General features: G+C 35.2%; 2 protein-coding genes across 3 annotated transcripts in view; one reads left to right on the top strand and one right to left on the bottom strand.

The window, feature by feature from the left end:
- LOC144971425 (uncharacterized) overlaps nt 1-6,143 on the top strand; it is a 13,813-nt gene extending 7,670 nt beyond the window's left edge. For both annotated transcript variants that reach the window (XM_078912313.1, XM_078912312.1), the window contains exons 3-4: nt 173-433; nt 5,661-6,143. In XM_078912313.1, coding sequence (XP_078768439.1) covers nt 173-433; nt 5,661-5,932 — 533 coding nt within the window. In that variant the 3' untranslated portion in view covers nt 5,933-6,143. The remainder of the gene's footprint in view (nt 1-172; nt 434-5,660) is intronic.
- Nucleotides 6,144-8,401: 2,258 nt separating this feature from the next.
- The window catches only part of LOC144971414 (P protein-like), a 35,644-nt gene continuing 24,045 nt past the window's right edge, over nt 8,402-20,000 (bottom strand). The window contains exons 13-20 of the mRNA XM_078912281.1: nt 19,531-19,675; nt 18,539-18,590; nt 17,440-17,548; nt 16,617-16,744; nt 16,035-16,199; nt 14,501-14,594; nt 12,174-12,267; nt 8,402-10,695 (exon numbers count right to left, since the gene is read on the bottom strand). Coding sequence (XP_078768407.1) covers nt 10,605-10,695; nt 12,174-12,267; nt 14,501-14,594; nt 16,035-16,199; nt 16,617-16,744; nt 17,440-17,548; nt 18,539-18,590; nt 19,531-19,675 — 878 coding nt within the window. The 3' untranslated portion in view covers nt 8,402-10,604. The remainder of the gene's footprint in view (nt 10,696-12,173; nt 12,268-14,500; nt 14,595-16,034; nt 16,200-16,616; nt 16,745-17,439; nt 17,549-18,538; nt 18,591-19,530; nt 19,676-20,000) is intronic.

Below are 20,000 nucleotides of genomic sequence, written 5' to 3'. Positions count from 1 at the left end.
TGTTACATTGAATATAATATAACAAAATGCAATTTTTAAAGATCATCTGTCTCACGAAATTGTGAATGATGTTCAAATTCAGGAGTGCCCACAATTTTTGCTGCTCTGCTTGCATTCAAGATACAATACAGGATAACCAATAACCCTTCACCTGTTTCCGTCCATTCCTCAGATGTGGAAAAGAATTTGACTTTGAATAACTGTCGTGGAAATAACAAATCTGCCAAAGGCAAGGACGTGCACGAATCGTCTTCCCAATCTGGCGTACCAGCACCATTGAACTTCGACGATGCCCAAGAAGTGGAGGTTGCTACTTATGGGAAGGGTGATGATTACGGGAATACCCGTTCGGCTATCGGCAGTATGGCGGGAAATGAAGACGACGAGGAATATCAGATGGAGGAAGAAGAGGCAGAACGGATCATTTCGCAAGGCAAGGAATAATAATATAGACTATGTGAGGCTGGCTGAGAAATCCCGGGAAGATGCGTAAATTTCATAAATTGAGTTATGTATGCAGTGGTGTAGAGTGTAGACCACATCTTCCCGATCATTTACCACTTTAAATGTTCTTTCTTTGTCTACTAGAACCCAAGTTATGAATTTTTTTCTGATTAAAATTTGTTGCTATAGGAAACACTGAAAACAGAAAAAAAATGTCATCAACGGATCTGCATTGTTTTTTTTTTTGTTTTTTTTTTTTACATTATCAGATAGAATAGACACTCAAGATAAAATTTAATGAAAAATAAAGTATTTTTCTTTTTTTTTTAAAAGTGTATTTTTAAAAATTAAAGTTCAGATGTAAACATTCAGATTTTTCATCGTTCCGCGAAGAAGTCCGACTTCAGTTTTTAAGATATTGGCACGATATTTCATACACGTCATGATGAGAAAAAGAAGTTTAAAATTTATTTCAAGACGTTTACATTTAAAAAGATGCCCAATCACAACTCAAACCCTTGCTTTTAAAACTATTGTTAGACCAATTTTGGAGTATGGCAGCTCAATTTGGGACCCATATACAAAGAAAAACATCGACACCTAAGAAAACATCCAAAGAAAAACAGCAAGACGCATCACAAACACATTCGATCCTTTCTCAAGTGCGTCTGAAATATCACAACGGATTGGCCTTGAACCTCTGGAAAAGAGAAGAAAGATAGATAAACTTAAATTGTTCCACAAGATCTACTACAAAAATTCGTACCTTAAACTTCCAAACGACATCAAAGATATCGGCACAAGAAATACGAGGGGACACACAGCAAGAGTAACCATCCCAACATAAAAACAGACGCCCACATGTATTCGTTTTTCCCTTCCACTGCCCGACTATGGAATAGCCTCCCAGCTGAAGTGGCTGAAAACGGTTGCCAACATGCCTTCACGCGATTGCTGGAGTTCACAACGTGACTTTTTAATCTATGTGGCTTTAGTATTATGTGCAGAGTTTTAGCAAGTTTAAAATGTAAAACACTACAAACTGTGGAGTGATCCTCGACAATATTGGAGGTTTCCACAAGACGAAGAAGAAGAAGAACAATATATTTCATCAACTGTTAGCAACGTGCTGAGGCCCATAGGCGAGCTGGGTTAGTCAAAAGTGAAAGTAGTCGATCAAAACAACCAGTCTCGTAACCGAAACACTTATAGAGATGGCTGTGGTGCTTATCTGAATCATCTACATTATTATCACTCTCTTCCCTGTATAAATAAATTGTTGTCCTTAGAGACGTACGTAAACCTTCCGGCGTAATAAATAATGTTTAAAAATTGAATAGATCAATGAAAGGATGTAAACAGTTAATATTCAATAAGATTGTAAATAAATCCGAGATGCATCGAAAGGAAGGAGTTGGGTAGGGGTCGTATTGAAAACAACGCACGACTGGACGCGTCTGCCCAAATTCCTAGAATTTAGACATCCGTAGACACTGCCGCTCGCTTATCGTGTGCTATTTACACGCAAACCTGCTTTGAATGAAAAGCCGTGAGAAAATCCTTTCATTTGATGTGTAACGTGATAGGGTTGAGTGTGTAAAGTGTAAAGCAAACATGGCGGTATTAGGATCCGAAACAGATCGAAGTTTAGCTGACATTTCTTACAAATTCAAAACATAAACACATTTAATTTTATTTCCAAGCTTTTTTACAATCATGTTTCGATTCTTAAATGGTTTAAGAAGTATTATTCGCAACAGCAAAATAATTTTTAAAATTCACATTATCTTCGATTTTGGCTCATATCTCGAATCGAAACTTTTCGCATCTTCTCGGGTTTTCTCGGCCAGCCTCACATAATATTATAATCTATCATTTGTGTTAGACATAGCAATGTAAAAATTAATGTATTAATATGAAATCATATTAATATTTGAAGAGATTATCATCAGAAACCATATCTGACCTAAAACGTGCGGCTAAGTGGTCTAGTGTTATGATACTCGCTTTCGGATCGGAAGGTCCTGGGTTCGAGCCTCGCTCGGCGCATTGTTGAATCCATTACTCAAATTCTCTCACAATAGTCAGTTGTAAAATGAGTACCTGGCTGTTAACATCATTGTCTCTCTCTCGGGGAAAATCTAACATTATCGCCTAACAGGCGTCATGTCTTGTTCTACGTGTTACGTGTTGCTGTTGGCCAGGGACTTATGTAAAGCGCTTTTAGCACGTTGAGTGGATATTGCTCTATATAAGAGCTCAAGCTTTTCAAAAAAACTAGTAAAAAGCCCGCAATTTCGCGGGGAAAGAACTATTTTCATTCGATATTGCCAGAATCATTTTTTTTGATTAGCTTGATTACTATTAGATGCACATTTTAATCGACGTGCTTGTCGTCGCTGCCATGCTTTATTCGGCATGATTTTAGTTTATCAGTCAGTAGATATCAATATCAATAAGTCGCAAGTCTTTACCACGCTTTACTTGGTAGTGCTTTGCACTACCTTCAATACTTCACAAATTAAAATGGCGGCCGAGAATCAAAACAATGGTTAAATTAGGAAATTTTAAACTTTCACAAATCTGTCAAGGTTTGTTCTAGAGTTTTTAAAACGCTTTTAGATGATGACAAATTGAATAAATAAACGTCTGACAAAAAATCAACGGTGAAAATACAAATTTAATGAATACCGGGGATGTAGGAGCTTTTGGAATGCCTCCCCTTTACTTAACTTATGTGAGGTCAAATGAAAATCTGAAGCGGACGCGATAAATATCAAGTCCCCGAATCTGTCTACTTTTGATTTGTTCAGGCTAGAAGCTAGACAGAACCAATTGACAGTTTGCCGAAACGTTTAACTAAATTTTTCCTCGGGCAATAATTATCACATCGATGGCATAAAAACGACAGTAATATCAGCAGTGATATTAGTCGATGGTGTTAATCGGTGAAACCTGTTTAAAATTTCTGTAAATCCGAATACCGTTATGTGATCAAGTGAATTATATCACTATGAATGCCACGATTTGCTGAAAAATGCCAATCTGACAGTTCCTAGCAAACACCCCCCCCCCCCTTGCTTAGGAATTTCTCTACTTGATGGACACCCCCCCCCCCCCCCCATTTTTTTTCTTCCACGCAACCACATTCCAAAACACACATACACACACAAATATACACCATACACACACACACACACACACACACACACACACACGCACACACATAAACAAACACGCAATGAGAACACACTACTACTACATAACAACACTGATCACCGCTAAATCAACACAACGGAAGTAACAACTCTACTGGACAGATGGAGTTGAGGGTGTGGCCATGAGTCTGTTAGTGTCTTCGGTAATTTTTTTATGATATCTGTTTGACTTAACGAACTTTCAAACTGACTTTAAATTATAAAAGGAAATCAAGTTATCTGTTTATCTATCTGTAAAAAGTACATTTCTATTTTTCAAATCTTTCAGTAGAGTTGTGCGCCGTATCAATTTTTTTATTGACTCAAATAAGCACAATGTTCTCCTCAATGCTATATTTTTTTTACGAAAGGATTAGAGTTAGAGCGTCGGTTTTAATGCAATCCTCAGACGTGTGAACACCTAACATTGATGGTTTAACTAGCTGTTGTTGTTGTTGTTTGTTGTTGTTGTTGCTGTTACATTTTGTTTTCATTATACTTTTTGAAAAATGGAAGTGAATAAGCGATAAATAAATAAATAGGATTCCCTTTATCTATACCAAAGGGGAAATTTGTCTTCAGGGTCTATTCCAAGGAAAGACCGGAATAACCCAGGCATCAGCCGCAGTGCAGTACCGCAAAGTCATCAAGGACCAAGTGGTGACTAGCTCAAGGCCAGCCAACACAGCTGTTAGTTTGTTGAACCGTAGCCATCGTTAACTGAAAGCCTGACACTGACCAAAAAATGACGTCAAAATGCCAGTCTTTGGCCACCAAAGAAAACAAATTGTGAGTTGTATTCAATAGTCCAACCAATAGAACCGCTTGTTTCCATGAGCACTACTAACGACAACTCACTAGGCGGTGCAAAAAACAAATAATGACGTCAAAATGCCAGTCTTTTGGGGTTTCAGTGTCAGGCTATAACTTAACGATGGCTACGGTTGAACTCGGTACCTTTCGGCTACAAAGTAAAGACCATCTCACTGACCACTCTGCCCCTGTTTCCGTTGTATCGTTATGTTTATGCATTATGATTTTGATAAGCTATCATTTGATATTTGATGACAAATAGATGGATACGATCTGGCATGTTATATTTACTTTTCGTGTGTGAATTTTTAGTCTAGTGACTATTTCACTCGATTCGAAACATATAGGTTGTGAGTTTGAATCAGTCAGTTTTGCGCCATATAATGCTCACCTTGTTTTTTATCTCTCTCTCTCTCAAAGTGACACCACTGGTACAGCTATCTAGCTCTGTCATTAAGATGATGACAAATGGTGAAAGACATACCACCACGATTACACGGAATTCTTACAAGAAATTCATAGACCACAATGTTCAGTTTTTAAATATTTTATTATCACCACCGTTTGTATGTTTAACGAGTTTGATAGATGGAAGTCATTATCTGATTTGTGATATAAGAGAAAAGGGGCAATTGGTGTCTCATTTCGAATTATCTTCTCATTGAATTCGTGACTGGGAAAATTAAATGAAATACGTCTTATAAGAACACAGCGAAAACGAAGCAATGTAGTGAAACCATTTATTGGCCTGGTGACTGTTGGTGGTGCCTCATTCACGTCATCCAGTCAACGGCAATAGGCGACGACACATCAAAGGGCTGGTTTGTACTCCAGCATTATCGTACCAGTTTATTTATGAAATGTCTTGGAGCTTATAAACAAACTCATTAAATATCTTTAAAACATTTCAAAATACACCCCGTCAAATTGCACACACACACACACACACACACACACACACACACACACACACACACATAAACATGCACTCCCACTCACACATACACACACACAAACACACACGCGCGCGCGCGCACACACACATACATACACATAGCATTTCTCAATAACTGATTTTCTTTCTTTTTCCTTTTCCTTTTTTTTTCTTTTTCTTCTTTTTCTTTATTGTTGTTGTTTTTGTTGTTATCCGAGGTAACACCTTCCCATTTCCATTCTCTTCCCCCTCGCCTTCCCCAATGTTTAAAGGCCTGTCTTTACAAAATATGATGGCCCTGGCCTACCAGTCCAAGAAGTCGATCACGGAGCAAATGCGAGAATTCCAAATCTCTATGATGGAGAGGACCGTCAAGAAGATCGAACCCGATGATCTCATGACCTATTTCAACAACGAGGGTTACTTCAATTACAATTACGACCAGGACGCCAGGTACACGCCACCGGCGACTGGCAACGGCACCAAAAAAGACAATCTTTACGTCATCATAGGACTGACCAGAAAGGCCAAAGCTCATGATTGAGAATAAAGTGTGACCCTCCGTGTCCGGTACTTTATCCGAGTGATATGAATTCGGAAAATTGAACTTGTAGCTAAATTATATATGAATATTGGATTAACTGTTTTTTCTATTGAGTAGAATATGACATATATTTTCATAAAGGGCATAGACGTCTGGATCCAAACTTTCAAATTATTTCTTATCATTTAAATATTAAATTCACTTTTTGACATCTGCTCCACTCAGACACAATACCCGTGTGACGCAGTGGGTCACAAAGTCTATTTACTATTACCTGACAACCTGGATACAAACAACTCGCCGGGACCGACGGTCGGATTTTGTGGGATCCGAGCTTTGGTTTAATGCTGGTTATCATGACTAGTCCCTCAATCCAGGTGGACAAAAGCGTGAAAAGGTCTCTTGTACTTGTAAGGCGTTTTGGTTGATTTTGTTCATTACTCAAGCTTGTACGGTTTGTGATTTTAGTGCTAATATTGTCAGAGTCAGATACGTGGCGATGAACAAAATTTTAGATCGGATGATCTCCATTTGGAGACAACGAGGTAAAATTATAATGACCCCATTACCGGAGCATCTCATGTCTCAATCGTTCTATGTTATATTTGATGAGAAATATTGGCTATTAAGCTTAACTGCTGTCAAAATTACTTCGCGAGGTGGCGAACGAATCGGCGATCTCAAGAAGTGGGGGAGAGTGGGATCTTAGAATGACTTTGGTTTGAAACAAATTTTTGTGTTCGTGGATTAGCTCACACGGTAGAGCCCGGCTTCACCCGCCAGGCGGATGTTGTCGTACCAATAAGGTCGCAGGTTCAACCCCACCACCGCCGCGAAAAAAATTTTTATTCTCTATTGTCTTCTGGCACTTTCTACTCACTTCATATCTTGTTGTTACCAACAAATGCCTGCTCCACTCACTTTTCTGAATTAAAAATCACCCCATACACCGAGCATACTCAATGTCTCAATCGTTTCTATGTTATATGTTTGTGATTTAGAATATTGGCTATTAAGCTTAACTGTGGTCAAAATATACTTCGCGATGGTGGCGAACGAATCGGCGATCTCAAAAGTGGGTGAGAGAGGGATCTAGAAATGACTTGGTTTGAAACGAATATTTTTGTGTTCGTGGATAGCTCACACGGTAGAGCACGCTCTCACTGCCAGCGGAGTTGTGTACCAATTTAAAGTCGCAGGTTCAACCACCACACCGCCGCGAAAAAAATTTTTATTTTATGTTTCTGCACTTTTCTACTCACTTATATCTTGTTTTACAACATAAGTGCTGCTCCACTCACTTTTTGAATTAAAAATTCACCATACACGGAGCATACTCAATGTCTCAATCGTTCTATGTATATTTTGTGATGAGAATATTTGCTATTAGCTTAACTGTGTCAAATTACTTCGCGATGGTGCGAACGAATCGCGATCTCAGAAGTGGGTGAGAGAGGATCTAGAATGACTTTGGTTGAAACGAATATTTTTGTGTTCGTGGATAGCTCACACGGTAGAGCACGCTCTCACTGCCAGGCGGAGTTGTCGTACCATAAGTCGCAGGTTCAACCCCACCGCCGCGAAAAAATTTTATATCTTCTAATGTCTTCTGCACTTTTCTACTCACTTCATATCGTAAAATTATAATGCTCTTTTATGTCCTTCTCCGTGAAACGTTCATAGATTATACATCTGATAGTTTAAAAACTGGATGTTTTAAAGTAAAACAATTCTGTTACACAAGAGTAGTGGCGGAGTGTTTCACCAAGGGAGTTTTTATAAGGTGGCGAATGGACTGTGGTGACCACTGTAGCAATGTTTGTTTATTTGTAAAAAAAATACAAGCATTTTTATGGGTTCGTCGGTTTTGAGATCTCTTTGGATTCGAGGTCGTGGTGTCGGCTTGCACTGTACCACACGATGGTTTATCGTATAATAAGCTTTTCGACTCTCTCTCTCTCTCTCTCTCTCTCTCTCTCTCTCTCTCTCTCTCTCTCTCTAATCCTAAATTACGAGTAACGCATTGCAGGGTCATTAAAAACAGATCATAACAAATATATATATATATGTATATATATATATATATATATTTATATATATATATATATATATATATATAATATATATATATATATATATATATATATATATATATATATTGAATCGTGTTGGATACAAATCTGGTACGAAAAGTGCTCGACATGTAGCAATGGAGCGAATTATTATTTTAATAATTACCACCAACATTGTGGTAAATATTAAAATTATATATATATATATATATATATATATATATATATATATATATATATATATATATATATAATATATATATATATATATTATTTTGTTATGATCTGTTTTTAATGACCCTGCAATGCGTTACTCGTAATTTAGGATTTCAATTTTTTTTTCCCCGGGTTTGCAATGGTGATAATGGCAATGATTAAATCCATAATGAAGGACAGATAATATTTTATCACTCTTACTAAAGTGCTATTTAATACTTGATATAAATCATATAATGAAATGTTTGCAATCGTGGTGTTAAAAACACACAAAAATTACATGGAGGAATAATCACTGTATTACGGAATACATGATTTAATTTTTGTTTTACTTTTTAAAAACAAAATGACATGATAAATTTCACGATCATACACAAGTATTGGATTTTTAATAAAAAATTTCACGTTGTCGTTGAATTTGAGTGTTGAGCATTTATATCATTAATGATGTTTACAAATGTATGGAAACAATTTCGAGGTTACAGAATATTGTCAGTATAATAAAGGCACACTGTCAAATGACTAGGTTTGAATGAGATTTGGAAGGCTGAAGATTGGATAATGAAAACATTGGTATGGATACAGATTTGTCTGAGCAATCTATAGATAACATTGAAAGGGCATTTTGTTTGTTTTTAAGGGTTTACGGCGCTTGCAACACATTTAGGTTATATCAACGCCAGTAAAAAGGAAAAAAATGGGATAGTAAAAAGTTCTAGAATTACAATTAAAGCAGCCAAGAGAAAGTAAGACAAAGGGGAACTGGGAAAAATAGGGATTAGATGTAGATTCCAAGAGCATACCATCAATGTAGTTAGTTTGAGATCACCTTTAAATTTCATCCGGACAAAAGCACAAAATCCAACAAAGAGAAATACACTCAAATGCTTACATTATAGATTCAAAATAACAAATATAATAATACATAACAGAGAGATGATTTACAAGGAAAAAAATATCATCTCCCAAAACGATAACTATGCATTTGACTGTTTCCCTCCCAGTCAGGACAAAACCAAGTTATCTCATTCCAAGACAAAGACAGATAGCATGTTGGAAAACATATATAAGGGGGATAGAAGGCGCAGTGAGTACCCCCCGCCCACTATGGGAGTTAACTGAGATTTGGAAGGCGAGAATGCTGAAGGTTGGATAATGAAAACATTGATATGGATACATATTTGTCTGAGCAATCTATAGATAAAAGTGACAGGGCATTTTGCAAAATGGGTTTGTGAATATAAACAAACCGATTCAAAATATGGAACCACACTGCTAAAAACGGTATCCTGCCTGTCACGGGAATTTAAACGCTGAGATTTTTTATATCGACAAAAAATATGAATATAAATTTTTAAAGTGCAAAAAAAAAACAAAAAAAAAAAAACAAAAAAAACAAAGAAAATTTGAAATTTCATACTCTCATCTTGTCAAAAACTATGAGGTTTGACATTTTTTGACAAGATGAGTGTCGTTTTAATCCATCGATAATTAAGGGACGGATTTTCTGGCCAAATCTCTTAGAATGCCTTGTTTTTCTTTCAAGGCGGAACAGTATCGAATAATATCGAATTTCAGTATCGAAGTCAATTCGACATAATACCAGTTCCAGGCTTTTAAATGACACATGACGTGATATGGATTTTGTGTTCCAGACCATTTTTATCGATAACATTGAACATATTCAATGTAAGCGTACGAGTATTTATAAATCTGCCATACACTGACAAAACAATTTTTATTCCATTTTGACCTGATATCTTTCACTTTCACACACTGATGGATTTGGATGATCCCAAACATATCAAACATGTACAAGTCAAAGCGATACTAAGTGATAGAAACCGAGGACTAAATAAAGTAATAAACAAAAATAAATATGACAGCTTAAAAAAAAAAGAACAAAATGCCAAACATGGAACGTTTCGGTCTCAAAACCCTTCTTCAACCAACAACAAAGAAACAATTAAAACGTGATACTTTCATTAAAAACTTAGATTGACGGCAAACAAAAATTAAGCACGTCATTCCTCTGCCGTTGATGTTAGTTTTGAACCCGAAGCGTTCCGTGCTTGGCATTTTGTTCTAGCTGTTATTATCATTTTCTTAATTACAAAACTATATAAGAGTACCTTTTAAGGAGTATCAGGCTTAAGACATGAGAACAACAAGACAATTTTATTATATTCATAGATGGAGTTAAACGCTTTCTGATTAAAGTGAAAAAAGATATTTTCTCGGTGTATGGCAAAAACACGGTAATGTTAGATTCTGGACGCCACATCAATGCATGGTATGGGTCTTTTGCCCATGCTGCTAAAAAAAATTGAAAAAAATGGAACTCTGAGTGGATTTTAATGGCCAGGTTATGACGTCATATCTGGTCATGTGTAGTTCCAACCCCCAGCCACGTGAAATACTAGTACGTAGATACACGCCACAAATGTCGTCAGCAGCATCATTGGAAATCCAACCCTGGAAAATGAAAGAATAAATAATGATAGCTTGAGAATTGTCGTTTTTATCAAGGAATTGCCCCGTTTGAATTTTGCATGTTAAGCCAATCATCATTATTCAAGATAATGATAATAATATAACAGATGGACACGAAAGAAGAAGAAGAAGAAGAAGAAGAAGAAGAAGAAGAAGAAGAAGAAGAAGAAGAAGAAGAGAAGAAGAAGAAGAAAAGAAGAAGAGAAGAAGAAGAAGAAGGAGAAGAAGAAGAATGAAGAAAATAGGATGAGATGAATAGATGGATGAATGAAGATGAGTCAATAGTGATGAAAGCACCGATACTATTCTAGATGGTGATGATAATGGTGACAATGCTTCCATTACTGCTTTTAAAAAAAGGATATCTAATTTAGATGATGATAATGATCATTATTATTATTATCATCATCATCATCATCATCATCATCATCATCATCATTATTATTATTATTATTATTATTATTATTATTATTATTATTATTATTATTATTATATTATTAATATTATTATTAATATTATTATTATGATGATGTATTATTATTATTATTATTATTATTATTATTATTATTATTATTATTATTATTATTATTATTATTATTATTATTATCCTGACACCTGGATTGCCTCAGTCTTTTTGCCAGGTAGACCTTAATGAAGCAAGGGTTAATAATAGAAATATATTTATCTCATATGTGAGGTGAAATAATGGATGTGAGCAGTTCAATTCATTTTCATCAAATAGCTAGTAATTGGGGGTCGTGAATAACAGCTGGAATTTGGAGGAGACAGGTCAAATGTCATTAGAATACCATCGAAAAGGTGACAATGGAAAGGCTTTCAGGCAGCCCCCACCGCGTTCTACTGTTCCAAATTTCATTGGAGTTTGAGCTAAACGTTTCGGTATGACGTATCAGTAAAATCCTCGAATAGCTACACAATCAAAATTAAGTTGGCTGGTCAAATCGCCAGTAACGTATGTCACCTAGATTCAGGATCGAGGTCTAAAGACTAACCTGATTTATGGTGTGATGATTGGTATGTCTCGAATGACGGTAAGGGGAGAAATGAGTCTTTAGTGAAGTCGCGGGAGAGGGGAGCTCATCCAGTTCCGGGTCAGTCTTTGTATTTATTTCTATCCACGATTTTGCCTAAGGCAATTACAAAGGCAATTCGACCCCTTAATTGAATGCCTTCGGTAGAGGTATGCTGTATGTATTTCTTGGTCCTATCGGAGACCAACACCGGAATTGGAGATTTCCCTTGCGTGAAGCAACAACGACTTCACCTAAAATTGTAACTTGTTTATTTGGTTGTATGTCTGGTCATCTGTACAAATGCATTGAATATCTATCATTACTCTCTGGTGAAAACAATAGGATCATGTCGGGTAATGATACTCCTATGTCGTGGGTCGAAATTTATTAAAACGAGATCGTTTGTCATTAATCATTACATCTTACTTGAAAAATTCTTTAAAATTGAAACCATATCCATGTTGCTCTGCTATTCCAGCACAAACCACATTGCAGGAGGCTCCTATGAGTGTGCCATTTCCTGAAAAAGACAATAGATTGTATTTTCAGGGGGAAAATTCAAGGGTATTGTTAGGAGCATTTTAAGGTAGACGTCTACCATATAAAATGAATAATTAAAAATTACCCCCCCCCCCCCAAAAAAAAAAAAAAAAAAAACAAAAACAAAAAAACAACAAAAAACAAACAAACAAAAAAAAAAACACACACACACCCTCAAAAATATGAAAAACCCCATAACAACACAAACAATAAAATGGCATGCCATGGGTAGATACAAACCAATTGAAATTATGTAGACATGCGTCGGTACAAAACTATTTAAACACTACAAAATAAATAGCAATGTGAAATTTAATGTAAGCTTCAATTTAATATACGAAAACATATAAAATGGACGTTTCGGGTTTCCCCTTTATCAACAAAACAGACGAATACGATAATGTGGTTGTGGTGTTGTTACAACGCCACTACCACAATATTTCATTAGTCTGAAGTGTTTCATTCATCCTGTTTTGTTGATAAAGGGGAAACCCGAAACGTCCATTTTATCTGTTTTCGTATATTAAATTGAAGCTTACATTAAATTTCACATTATTATTTATTTCTTCGAGCTTCGAGCAGCAACATTTAAATTACCCAGTACACTTTAAACTACAAAATAAATTAATCGTGCAAACGATTGTTTTTATTTTATTTTTTTTCTTTTTGGAATGGACTATAAATACCAGAATGAGGAGAAATAAAAACTCGGAAAAGTTTAGAAGCCTGTAGCTTCCATATTGTAAATGATGCAAGTTTGAAATTTTACCACAATCAAGCTTATTGAAATGTATGTACATAACTAGTCTACTTATGTTTAAAAAAATTAATTCCAATTTTGTTTTGAAATCACGTCGCATTATTCTATTGTCATATCGAAGATTTAGGATGTAATTCACACATGTTGACATGATAATCTAACGATCGACAAGACAATTTTGATCCAGGTTTCCAGTTTATCCTCTGTAAATAATTATTGTTATAATACTCTTGCAAATTTCGTCATTGGCTGTAGCCAGATACGCTTTCAACTTTGAGTCGAATGCCTAGGATGAATGACGTTAAACTTACCTCCTAGACAAGCTCCAAATGTCAGAACTATAACCATAGTAGAAGTGGAACAAACTTAACTCCTAGACAAGCTCCAAATGCCAGAACTATAACCAGAGGTAGAAGTGGAACAAACTTACCTCCTAGACAAGCTCCAAATGTCAGAACTATAACCATAGTAGAAGTGGAACAAACTTACCTCCTAGACAAGCTCCAAATACCAGAGCTATAACCATAGTAGAAGTGGAACAAACTTACCTCCTAGACAAGCTCCAAATGCCAGAGCTATAACCATAGGTAGAAGTGGAACAAACTTACCTCCTAGACAAGCTCCAAATGTCAGAACTATAACCATAGGTAGAAGTGGAACAAACTTACCTCCTAGACAAGCTCCAAATGTCAGAACTATAACCATAGGTAGAAGTGGAACAAACTTACATCCTAGACAAGCTCCAAATGCCAGAGCTATAACCATAGGTAGAAGTGGAACAAACTTACCTCCTAGACAAGCTCCAAATGCCAGAGCTATAACCATAGTAGAAGTGGAACAAACTTACCTCCTAGATAAGCTCCAAATGCCAGAGCTATAACCATAGGTAGAAGTGGAACAAACTTACCTCCTAGACAAGCTCCAAATGTCAGAACTATAACCATAGGTAGAAGTGGAACAAACTTACCTCCTAGACAAATTCCGAATGCCAGAGCTATAACCATAGGTAGAAGTGGAACAAACTTACCTCCTAGACAAGCTCCAAATGCCAGAGCTATAACCATAGGTAGAAGTGGAACAAACTTACCTCCTAGACAAATTCCAAATGCCAGAACTATAACCATAGTAGAAGTGGAACAAACTTACCTCCTAGACAAGCTCCAAATGCCAGAGCTATAACCATAGGTAGAAGTGGAACAAACTTCTAGACAAGCTCCAAATGCCAGAGCTATAACCATAGGTAGAAGTGGAACAAACTTACCTCCTAGACAAGCTCCAAATGCCAGAGCTATAACCATAGGTAGAAGTAGAAGTGGAGCAAACTTACCTCCTAGACAAATTCCAAATGCCAGAGCTATAACCATAGGTAGAAGTAGAAGTGGAGCAAACTTACCTCCTAGACAAATTCCAAATGCCAGAGCTATAGCCATAGGTAGAAGTGGAACAAACTTACCTCCTAGACAAGCTCCAAATGCCAGAGCTATAACCATAGGTAGAAGTGGAACTCCGATATCCTCTTGCTCACTCAGGAGTTCTAGCACTGGAACCTTTTAAAAATGGAGCCAATACAAACGTCATCATCATCATCATCATCATCATCTTCATCATTATCATAATAATAATAATAATAATAATAATAATAATAATAATAATAATAATAATAATAATAATAATAATAATAATAATAATAATAATAATTATTATTATTATTATTTTTATTATTATTATTATTATTATTATTATTATTAGTATTATTATGATTATCGTTATTATTATCATTATTATTATTATTATTATTATTATTATTATTATTATTATTATATTATTATTATTATTATTATTATTATTATTATTATTATATATTATTATTATTATTATTATTATTATTATTATTATTATTATTATTATTATTATTATTATTATTATTATTATTATTATTATTATTATTACTTTTATTAATTACTATTATTATCATCATCATCATGATCATCATCATCATCATCATCATCATCATCATCATCATGAATATTATTATTATTATTATTATTATTATTATTATTATTATTATTATTATTATTATTATTATTATTATCATCATCATCATCATCATCATTATTATTATTATTATTATTATTATTATTGTTATTATTATTATTATTATTATTATTATTATTATTATTATTATTATTATTATTGTTATTATTATTATTATTATTATTATTATTATTATTATTATTATTATTATTATTATTATTATTATTATTATTATTATAATCATAATCATCATCATCATCATTATCATCATCAACACCCTCATCTTCTTCTGGGTAGGGTATTTTGACCTCCCAGGGTGGGCAGTCGGTGGTCACTTGCCATGTCTTTGATTAGAACACACCTTGTAAAGATTTGACTGTATTCGTCAGTGGGATCGTGTGCTGGTGTTTGTTTGGTACTTTTAGGTGATCTCAAACTAAATACACTGTTAGTAAAGCTATTGGAATCTACATCTGTTCCCTATTTGAGCCATTCCCCGATGTCTTACTTTTCTCGTGAGCTCTCATTACCAGCCACTTTCAGAATTTTCCCCAAAATGTCACACCCACCCAACACAAAAACAGACATTTCTTACTCAAACAGAAAAGCAACAAGCACATTCTATACATAATATTGTTCGACAATACGAGCTCTAATACAAAATGTCAAGTTTTTATAGCTATAGCAAATAGAAATGAAATATGGATGAGAAAAGTGTTGCTTCGTAACAAATGTGATGATTTTCCAGGAGGTGGAAAAAAGAGGATAGATTGTGAATCCCGAATTTTTTTGACTATTTATCTGATTTCTTTTTGTCGTCGCCGAAAAGACGTGAATGTGTCATTTTTGGTTTTTAAAAAATCTATTTTGACAATCCAAAAACCTCTTTATCGTGGTTTTTAACTGGAAGAAATATATTAAATGTTTACAATTGAGAAAAGACATTTCCTTACCATGGCCGTCGTATATGGAATGTTGTCTATAAAGCTAGACGCGAAGGCAGAGACCCACAAGATGATAAGAACAGCCAAGAACAACCTGTTGTCCTTGTCGACAGATTTGATTAGTTCTCCAACTCCGTCTCCAATCTCTTTTATCATGCCCAGCTTGGACAGAGCCTGTTTCAAACATTTCGCATAGATTAATAATCTTAAAGATGATGATGATGATGATGATGATGATCATCATCATCATCATCATCATGATAATGAAGACGACGACGATGATGATGATAATAATATTAATAATGAAAGTTCTAATAATAATAATAATGATAATAAATATAATAATAATAATAAAATAATAAAAAAAATATGATGATTGATATGATGATGATGATGAGTGAATAAGTAATAAATAAAATAATAATAATAATAATAATAATAATAATAATATAATAATAATAATATAATATAAAATAAATGATATGAATAATAATGATAATAATGATGATGATGATGATAATACTACTAGTAATAATTTTAATGATAATAATGGTTACTGTGATTGTGATGATATTTTTATGATAGCATTACCTCCATAAGAATGAAGAGCGAGGCGAAAAATAGCAGAGTGCTCCACTCTACTTTGTGCAAGATATTCTCCAAATCGTCATTGTCAGCCATGACCAATAACCATATCGCTCCTAACACAGCTATCCATCCTGTAAATTACAAATATAAACATCTTGACCTCAGACAATGAAAACCCTTTGAAATAAGTTTCAGTTATCAACTTAATCTGCCCTACTTCAACAAAAACACACTTTTTTTTATTTCAACTTGACATTTTAAAATTCAAATAATCTACTAAATCTGCCGCACATCTGTTGTAGCGGCACCCAGGCTTCTATAACATTAACCCATTCATCTTCTGAATAGAAAATACCCAGGCCCAATGCTTAGACTACGATCGGAACACAATCATCCAAAACACCACACACACGCACAAGATTTTCAAAATAGAAGAAACAGGCATGTGTGATTGAGGTAAAAGAGAAGAAACTCCAGAACTGCCCAAGGTATGCAATAGCAATAGAGGATTTTTGGCCCGACACCATACTTTGGCAGATCTGAAGAAGACAACGGCGATCCAGCTGGACTTTCAAACATGAAGACAATTTGAGGGAAATAAAGAAGAAGAGGTGGAAGAAAAAGTAGTAGTAGATAGATATAGTATAGTAGTAGTAGTATTTGAAGTAGTATATGTTGAGATTTATATAGTAGTATGATAAGAAGATGAAGAAAAGGATGAACAGTGTTCACGCCCCTGTTGCAGCTTTGATCGAGTCATGACCCATAATATACTGTATGAGTTTCCTATTCAAAGGTTTGGCTGTAATAAGAAATCACGGCTTACCTATTTCCAGATGAATGTTGTCCACGAAGGAATACATGAAGAGGAAAAGAACGACGGTTCCCAAGACAAAGCCGGACTTGCACAGCAAAGGGACATCTTTCACGCGATACTGAAGAAATAGGGGAACCAAGAATATTTGTATTGGATACGGACTGAGAAGACTTATCAGGTGGACGATACAAGTTATTTTGCATTTTATTTTATTTTATTTGTTTTCCACGTTAATTTGTGTATTGTTGTGCTGACAAAGGATTTGTACCCGAAACGTCCATTATCTGTATCGTTCCTATACGAAGCCTCTCCATTTTCACTCTTTCGTGTGTTATCATTAGGACCCTGAATCGAATAAAACTTAACAGTCAAAAGGAATTTAGGCACAAACTTCGTTATTTCTTGAAAGCGTCCAAAAGATAGATTATGCAAAGCATCTTTTGGGACTGGGAATGTGTTGTCAACCTGGATCTTATTCAACGACACACAATACATTCAACACGATATTACAGGCTTTAGCTAAAAGGAAGGTTGGAATTCCAGGTGGTAAAGTCACCATCGGCCAACCTGACGACAACGCTCGTCCTAAGTGGTCTATGATAATAACGTTTATTTGTATAGCTCCCAATCCCGTTGACAAAACAGCTCTAGGCGCACAAAATTGTTAAACATCATTATTAACATTTACTGTACACACACACATTTATACAAGCGCGCGCGCACACACACACATACACACACACACAATAAAAATCATATCAGGACATTTAAGATATTCATTCAAAACAGATTTGTATAAAGTAACATTTTAGACGAGATTGACCACTGGGTTGTGCGTAAGAAAAAATCCTCACTAGTTACTGATTGCGTGGCTCAGCGGTACCGTCTTTGCTTCTTACCCGAAAGGTACCGAGTTCGACCACCCGCCGTTGCGCTGTGTGGCAATTTGCAAGTCACCTCGCCCTAGCTCACACTGTGTCGCTGCCCTGCGGCTGACGCCTGGGTTATTCCAGTCTTCCCTTGGAATAGACCCTAATTACAAATTTCCCTATGGGGATGAATAAGGGAAATATTATTATTATAAAAAATAATTTTTTATCTAACTTACTTGCCGTTCCAGTTTTTTGATAGTTTCCCTCACTCCCATTTGCTCCATTCTCCTGAAAAGAAATTGTAAGATGTCCATTTTTTTTTCACGGAAGGCATTGTGTCTCTAGAAGAATATTTACAACCCCGCATCTAATAATTCTCTTAATCGGCTAACAAACGACTTATACTGTATGATATAGAAATTGGTTCCATGTAGTCTGCTGGGAACTTGGAGGGTAAAAGCACCCTACAGGCAGCTGTTCTACGTGTTAAATGTTGCCATTGGCGAGCTGCCCCTTTTAAAGCTCTTTGAGTACATTTAATGGATTTCCTCGATTACAAACGCTCAATTTATCAAGCATCGCAGATCCGTGGAAATAAGCTTGTATTATAATATATATATATATATATATATATATATTATATATATATATATAATATATATTTAATAAAGTGTGTTGGTGGGTATTCGTAGGTACGAAAGTGCTCGATAATGATGGTTAGAGCTAATATAGAATACAGATTGTCACTCACATTTTTTTTGGCCGAGACGTTCGTTTCTCGTTACGCCGACTGAGGACGTGTAAAGAAACACAGAAACGAACGTCTCGGCCACAAAAAATGTGAGTGACAATTTGTATTCTATCTCTCTCTCTCCTCTCCTCTCTCTCTCTCTCTCTAATATATATATATATATATATATAAATATATATATATATATATATATATATATATATAATATATATATATATAATATATATATATAATATACATATATATATTCGCGAAGTCCCAAGTTTGAGGGGTTTTTTTTTGCAATATGAGGGTCAGTTAAATCGATCGATAGTTGAAGGACGAGATTTCTGTCCAAATTTTTAAACACGAATTTTTCCAGCTTACGGCATTTAACTGGCTAAGAGTCCATAATTTTTTTTTCTGACATTATTTGTAAAGACCACCTTAACTCGCTAAGTAAGTATAGCTCACAAATCTCTTATCAATACGACTCACTCTTTTCTATGCAACATTTTGTACATAAAGTGTTCGATCTCCACAGCCTTCTGCAAAAACAGCGCCCTCATCAAGGTTTCTTCTCGAGTCACAACCTGAAGTCTTGAGGCATAGCGACGCCACATTCTGATCTCGTGTTTCATCTCTAAAGATGGAAGAAAGGGGGATTTGACCCATAAAAATGTTTGTATCAACACGTATTCTGTCTGATAAAAAGATTTTTGGCACCCAGTCATATCTTCAACTCTCTGACATGTTCATACCGACGTGCACTTATTTGCAGGTGTGATAACCCAAGTCATTATGGGCTCATTGTTGAAATGGAATTCTCAAAAAATGACGCATAATATTGTCCATACACAATGTTAAACTAGGCCCATAATTGTGTTCGGATGTCAGACCTGTATATATGTAGAGGTCGGTTCATACTGTCAAGTTCTTTGAAACAAAAATGAAGAAAATGAAGCGAT

Source organism: Berghia stephanieae, chromosome 4, assembly GCF_034508935.2.
Source record: "Berghia stephanieae isolate SIO BIC M18660-M18661 chromosome 4, UCSD_Bste_1.3, whole genome shotgun sequence".
Lineage (NCBI taxonomy): Eukaryota > Metazoa > Mollusca > Gastropoda > Nudibranchia > Aeolidiidae > Berghia > Berghia stephanieae.
This window is presented reverse-complemented; position numbering and strand designations above follow the sequence as displayed.